The sequence below is a fragment of the Colobus angolensis genome, unplaced genomic scaffold, assembly GCF_000951035.1.
Source record: "Colobus angolensis palliatus isolate OR3802 unplaced genomic scaffold, Cang.pa_1.0 Scaffold5, whole genome shotgun sequence".
NCBI classification, from domain to species: Eukaryota; Metazoa; Chordata; class Mammalia; order Primates; family Cercopithecidae; genus Colobus; species Colobus angolensis.
Genome location: NW_012118487.1, coordinates 32,501,539 through 32,508,708, shown reverse-complemented (window position 1 = coordinate 32,508,708; position 7,170 = coordinate 32,501,539). Strand labels below are relative to the sequence as shown.

Below are 7,170 nucleotides of genomic sequence, written 5' to 3'. Positions count from 1 at the left end.
ATACACACACACATACACACACATACACACACATACACACACACATATACACACACACACACACACACTGGAATCCTATTCAGCCATACAGAAAAAATGTCTTTTACAACAACATGGGTGGAACTGGAGCTTATTACCTTAAGTGAAATAAATCATAAACAGAAAGTCAAATGGTACATGTTCTCACTTATAAGTGGGAGCTAAATAATGTGTACACATGTATATAGAGTATGGAATAATAGATAATGAAGACTAGGAAAGGTGAGAGGGAGGTGAGGGATGAGAAATTACTTAATGGATACAATGTATATTTTAGTTTATACTAGAAGTCTGACTTTACTACTACACAATATATCCATGTAACAAAAAAGCACTTGAACCCGTTAAATTTATATGAATTAAAAAAAAAAAAGCAACTTCGTCACCTCTGGAGGTTGCCAGGGCACCAACTCATTATTTTGAAAATTAGGAAATAAAGGCGAAGGATCAAATATGAATAATAATAATAATGTTCCTGATGATAACCATCTATTTTAAAGAAGCACGGATGTTGATAAACATTTAAGATTTTCGTTAAAATTATTAACATGTTTCATGTTTTAAAGTGATATCCAAAAAATAACTCTAATTTAAAATCTCAGAAGTTATTCCAGATAGTTATATTTTTAAAATGTGAAGACCTATGGAAATATATACACTACGAGTATGCATTTCTGAGATATTTAAAAGTATATTATAATCATATACCTCTGATAAATTTTAAACACTGGGTTTCATTAAATTCACTACAAACTCCTTAAAGTTAAATTTTATTGGATTAAGTAAGAACCACGTGACAATATAATACCACTATCAAAAGATAAATTTTCCACTGGAAATTCAGAAGTATATAACACAGAAGATAAAATTTCTTAAAGTTCTGTTTCAAGTTTTAAGCTGTAGTATGAAAGGTATGAATTTTTACAAATACCTTTGAAGACGCTGTTGCACTGGTAGATGTTAAGATACTCTGAGATTTAGATAGTAGTGGATCTACTGTTCTGTCAACATCCATAATCAGTTCTGCTTTTGCCTTTTCTTCTTCAAGGTCATCAGCAGTCGCTTGACTTTCCTTGGATTTCTCAAATGCAGTAGTCACATGGTCTGCTGAAAATGAATTCTCTTTACTTTCATCTGATTTCAAGGAATTATGGTTTTCAGTGATTTCTTCATTTGGATCTATTTTGAGACAGAGTAATAGCATTAAAACCCCCTTCTGAATTAATAAGGTAAATACCAGATTCATTTGCTTTCTTTTAAAGGAGGACTATTTATAAACTTTTTTTCCTGCAAAATATGAAGAAAACTATCATATTAAACTTGCATAAACTTTTTTCAAAAGTGATTCACAAAAAAAAATTGTCTACCCTTAACTAATGAAGCACTTAACAAATCTAGTACTTAGAAAAATAGCATATTAATAAACAGAATGGAATAACTACCCTAAAACAAAGACACGTCAAAAGAGTTTGTTGACATACAAACCAAGCAAGTGAGATGACAATATTTGTTCAGCTCTAAAGCCTGAGTTTCTTAGCTGGAACAACAGGCTGCATAAGAAGGTGTCACACCTCTCTAGGCTACTATAGTTACTAGTAGTACAACTGTTGAATTGCATAGATGCAGAAAGAACCAGGAATTAATGCAATTTTATACAGACTCTAGTGAGTTTCATCTCACCAAGATGCAGTACTGCCTCTGATGCCATAAGTGGCAATAAAGACTATTGCTTATCCTCTCTGTGCTCCAAGAAACAGGCTCAAGCTCTGGCATAAGAAGATTCAGTTTTGCGCTTACAGAATTGCTTCTACTATTCTGATTCTACCACATTTTGGAATGGGATCACCAACTTTCAGTTCTACCAAGATCCACCTCCTAGCTAAACCTGAATCTTCACTATCAAAAGTCTTAATTCTATTGGTTTCACTATGACCATTTTTTGGAATTTCTTTTGAGGTAAGATGGGCTTAAAATCACTCAATTCCCTATTGGATTCTTTGGAGCTGTTAATCTATTCAGTGAAAAGAACAAGAACTTTGGAGCTCAAGATTTAACTATGGCTCCATCGCTGACCTTGGGTATGTTTCCCCAAGTCACTGCACTTCAGCTTTTCTCATATGTAAAATAACAAAAATGATGCTACATAGTAAGCACTTAATAAATGTTCGTTACACATCTCAGACCTAGAAATAGCTAGGTGTTTTAGCTTTCATTAAGCTACATATCACTAAGAAAAGAAATTATGTTCACAACTCACATATCACAGTAAGTGCTTACTATGGTATTGCTGTAAATGCTTTACATGTTTAATTCTTACACCACCCTATAAGGCAGATTACCCTTATGTTACCCATTTTAAAGATCAACATACAAGGTCAGAAAGGTTAGCTACTTTGTTTATGTAATTGTGCCTGTATTCAAATCTAGCTTAGTCTCACTTTAAAATTCCACCTAGCTATTATGTTGTCCTGCAGAATATCAAAGCAACACATACATAACGATAGCTTATCTCAGGTGCTCACTCCACTTGGGCTGTGAACTAGGCTAATGGCTAAAATGCACTATATCACTTAATTTTCACAATGACCCTTATGAGACAGATAATATAACCTAGGGAAATTGAGGCACTGAGAGATTAAGTTCTACATCCAAAATCACAGTTAGTTAACTACATGATCAAGATTAAAACTCAAACTCATAAAAACATGCATTTCTCTTGTAATTATAGGAAGTATTATTTCTCTTACAAACAGGAGTCTAAGTAGTACAGAGTTCACAAATAAGATATAATTATTATATATAACCACCTTTTACCAATGTGTTTCCCTCAGATCCTGGTGAAAAACAATCTCCAAGAATTTGTTTAAGTGGTGATGATGATAGACTTGTTAAGCATGAATCCTGTTTCTGCAAAAAATACATTTCCCATGTAAGTTTAGTAATTAACATTTTTGGGAACAATAGAATTATTAAAACTACAAATTAAAATAGTGCGTAACTCTGAAATCTGATTAGTCATTTGTGCTGAAACACAAAGTGTGACAAGCCAGTGGAGGTGAGTATGCTTTACTTTCAAGCCTTGATGTCTTGGTCAATAAAAGGGGTCACTGAAAGAGTTATTATTCAAGTTCTTTATCTAACTACCACCACCTGTCTGTTTTTACCAATTTTCAAAACTCCTATTACTTTAAAATCACATTTCTTATAAATATTTAAGGCCAAGATTTGATTTTGATAGCTCTTCCTACAATTATCCTTTGAAGGAAAGCATAAAGACAGGTAAATACTTCAGTTCCAAGCAAATATTACTAGTTATCCAAATGAAAACATTTAATAAAATCAAGTAAGCAGCTACTTCCAAATATTTTAGATAGGAAAAGCACATAGACTGCATGCACTTGAGTTTTCCTCAAAATTCTGAAAATTATATTTGAAATGCAATGATTCTATTTGTGTATCTAAGGTAAACATTTCTTCATAGAATCATCTAGCCTAACGGTGATGATACCATAATGTAAGAAGTTCCACTTTGTTGTAGAAATCCTTTAATTTTCTTTCCCAGCAATATTTTATGGGTACAAAGGAAATTATATGTCAAAAGCAATGGAGAGAAAACATTTGAGAAAATGGAAGAAGTGCTGAGACACTGGAGTCTACCCTGAAAGACAAAGTTTCACCTGAGGAGATCTGCAAATTAGTAGCTTTTTGCCAGAAGGCATTCTCTAATCTATGCAGCTCAAGTAATAGAAGGCTACAGCCTTGGTGGAATGACTTGAGGGGACAGAGGATAGAGTCTAGGACCACGAGATCAGCCAATAAGTATGTGGAAAATAGTAGAGGACAGTGACCACAAAATCTGCATATGAAATTCACCAAAAACCTTTACCACCTCTATTTGTGGCATAAGGGAGACCTCAGAGGATCCTGTAAAAGCGTAGAACCTAGAAACTGAAAAGAATTAAGCAGAAATTTCAGCTGATATCCATTGCAGGAGAAACAGGATTGGGAATTTGTGTCCAGCCATGATATCTGCTTGCTAGAAAATGTGTTTGGAGGGACATAAAAGAATCAAGAATCTCTACAAAATATCATTCACAACACCCAGTATTCAATCAAAAGTCACTAGATAAAGAAACAGAAAAGGGTGGCACTTATTTAAAACAACAAACAAACAAAAAAAAGAGAATGGTCAATAGGAAGCAACCCAGAGATGACTCACATTTTACAGTTAGCGGACAGGACTTTAAAATAGCTATTATAAATATGTTCAAGCACTTCGGGGAAAATATGTGCATGATGGCTGAAAAGATGGGGGATTTTATCAGAGATATAAAAAATAGAAAAAATACCAATGGAAAATCTAAAGTTGACCACCATAGTAAGTGAAATAAAAAATTCATCTAGAGAACACTTATACTTTGTAACTACAAATGGAACTTTCACAACATACACTCATGCTGGGCCATTAAAACAAAACAAGACAATTTAATACAATTTGAAATCATAAAAGATACATTCTCTGGACCGCAATCAGTAAACCTGAAGACTGAGTAATACAAGTTATTAAATCTGAAAAACAAAGAGGAAAAAAATTTAAGAAATATAAACAGAATCTCAGAGATCAGTGAGATATAGTAAAAATTTCAATGCATGTGTAACTACAGTACCAAAAGGAGAGGGAGAAAAATAGGGTGGGAAAAAATAATCTTCCCATTTCACAGACAGTATCAACTTATAGGTTTGGAAAGCTCAACAAACGTCAAGCAGAATAAACATAAAGAAAGCTAGACCTAGGCACCATATAGTCAAATTGCTGTAATTAAAAGATAAAAACCACAATCTTGAGTAAAATTTCTGAAAGCATTCAGACGAAATCAACACATTATATAGAGAGGACAATGAAATAAATGCTCACAAGAGAGGCCAATAAAAATGGAAACCTATAAAGAGCTGGAGGTAGAAGGAGGCAACTATTAGACAAGAAGGATATAATCACATCACCCACCCTTCGAAAACGAAGATGAGACAAATACTTTTAGAAAAGCAAAGACTGAGAAAAATCCATCACTAGTAAACCTGTATTACAAGAAATGTAAAATAAGTTTGTAAGACTAACAGGGCACAAAACAGTAATCTGAATCTACAGGAAGAAATGAAGATCCCTAGAAACTGTATATATTTATAGATATACATTATCTATATTTATAGATATATGTTATCTATAAATATATTATGTAGATATATGTCTACATAATATATGAGAATATATTACCTATATATAGATATTATCTACAAATATGTATTATCTATAATATATTTAGCAATAGAATGTTATCTATAATATATACAATATATAATACCATAGATATATAATATATATTGTAGCCTTCTTTATTTAAAAGTCTAATAGAAAAAACTTAAAAGGCTCTTTAAAGAAAAGTTATAACTTTATTGTGGGGATTATATGATATATAGATATATATGACAATAGCACAATGGATGCAGGAGTATATGGAAGTATATTTTTATATCAAATGTGAAACAATACCGTATCAATTCTAAATAGACTGTGATAATGTTTAGATGTATTCTTTAATCCACTGATCAACTCTGAAAAATATAATGCAAACAGATATAGATAAAAAGTCAATAATAATAAAACTAAAAAACTCATGATTATCTCCTCAAAAAAAGGTAAGAAAAGAGTAACAGAGAAACAACAATAAAAATAATAATTTTTAAAAAAGATAAATAGAAAATAAAGAGAAACAAATTGCTCCTAAATCCAACCATATCAGTATTTACATTAAAAGTAAATTGACAAAACATTCATAAATGGACTAAACACTACATTAAAAGGTACAGATTGCCAGACTTAATAAAAAAGTGACACCAGGTGTGTGATGTTCCCCTTCCTGTGTCCAAGTGTTCTCATTGTTCAGTTCCCACCTATGAGTAAGAACATGTGGTATTTGGTTTTCTGTTCTTGCGATAGTTTAGTAACAAACCTGCACCTTGTGCACATGTACCCTAGAAATTAAAATATAATAAAAAAAAAAAGTGACACCAAACCCTTATTGTAAGAGATTCACTTAAATGAAAGAATTAGTTTGAAAGAAAAAAGATAGAAAAAATATACCATGGAAACACTTGTCATAAGAAAGTTGAAGTATTAGACAAAACAATCTACAAGCTAAGGAAAGGAATATTACCAGAGGTAGAGACATTTCATAATGCTCAAAACATAATAATAATAAACATGTACGCACCTGATAACAAAGTTATACAATACTAATAGAACTAAAGAGAAGTATAAACAAACCCACAAACATAACTGGATATTTTAATACCCCTAAGCTGGTAACTGGTAAACAAATTAGATGAAAAATCAGTAAGGCTAAAGAAGATCTGAATGATATTATCAACCATGTTGACCAAACTTCAATTACACAACATTATATTCAGCACCTGGGGAACACATCTACTTTGCAAATGCAAATGAGACTTTCACAAGATACACTAAGGTTGGGCCATTTAGAAATAATAATAATAATTTTTAAAAATTTGAAATCATGTAAGACACATTATCTGGACCATAACAAAATTAAATTATAATTAACAGCAAAATATATGTAGAGAAGAACCAAGTATTTGAAAATAAAATAAAAAATCACCACAAAATAACCAACTGGTCAAAAAAGAGATCACAATGATCACTATATATTATATGTATCGAAAAATCATTATGTACCCCATGTACAATTATTATTTTTCAAGTAAAAAAATGAATTTCTAAAACAGGATATCTATCACAAGGGAAGTTAGAATATATATTTAAAGAAATGATAATAAAAATAAAAGGCATCAAAAAATCGGGGCCACTAAAGCAGTACAAAGAAGAAAGTTTACATCTTTCTTTCAACACGTTTAGCAGAAAACATGAAAATCTTAAAAACAAGTGAGAAAATTTTCAAATCTAAAGATAAGCAAATTAAACCAAAAGAAATAATACTGAAGGGGCGGAGCAAGATGGCCGAATAGGAACAGCTCCAGTCTCCAACTCCCAGTGCGAGCGACACAGAAGACCGGTGATTTCTGCATTTTCAACTGAGGTACTGGGGTCATCTCACT

The 7,170-nt window shown here is 31.9% G+C and overlaps 1 protein-coding gene across 3 annotated transcripts in view; it reads right to left on the bottom strand.

Moving 5' to 3' along the window:
- Positions 1-7,170, bottom strand: part of MAP9 (microtubule-associated protein 9) — a 34,787-nt gene that overhangs the window by 13,059 nt on the left and 14,558 nt on the right. For 2 of the 3 annotated variants that reach the window (XM_011959744.1, XM_011959745.1), the window contains exons 6-7: positions 2,847-2,940; positions 971-1,218 (exon numbers count right to left, since the gene is read on the bottom strand). In XM_011959744.1, the coding sequence (XP_011815134.1) occupies positions 971-1,218; positions 2,847-2,940 (342 nt within the window). The remainder of the gene's footprint in view (positions 1-970; positions 1,219-2,846; positions 2,941-7,170) is intronic. The other variant, XM_011959746.1, reaches the window with a different exon arrangement.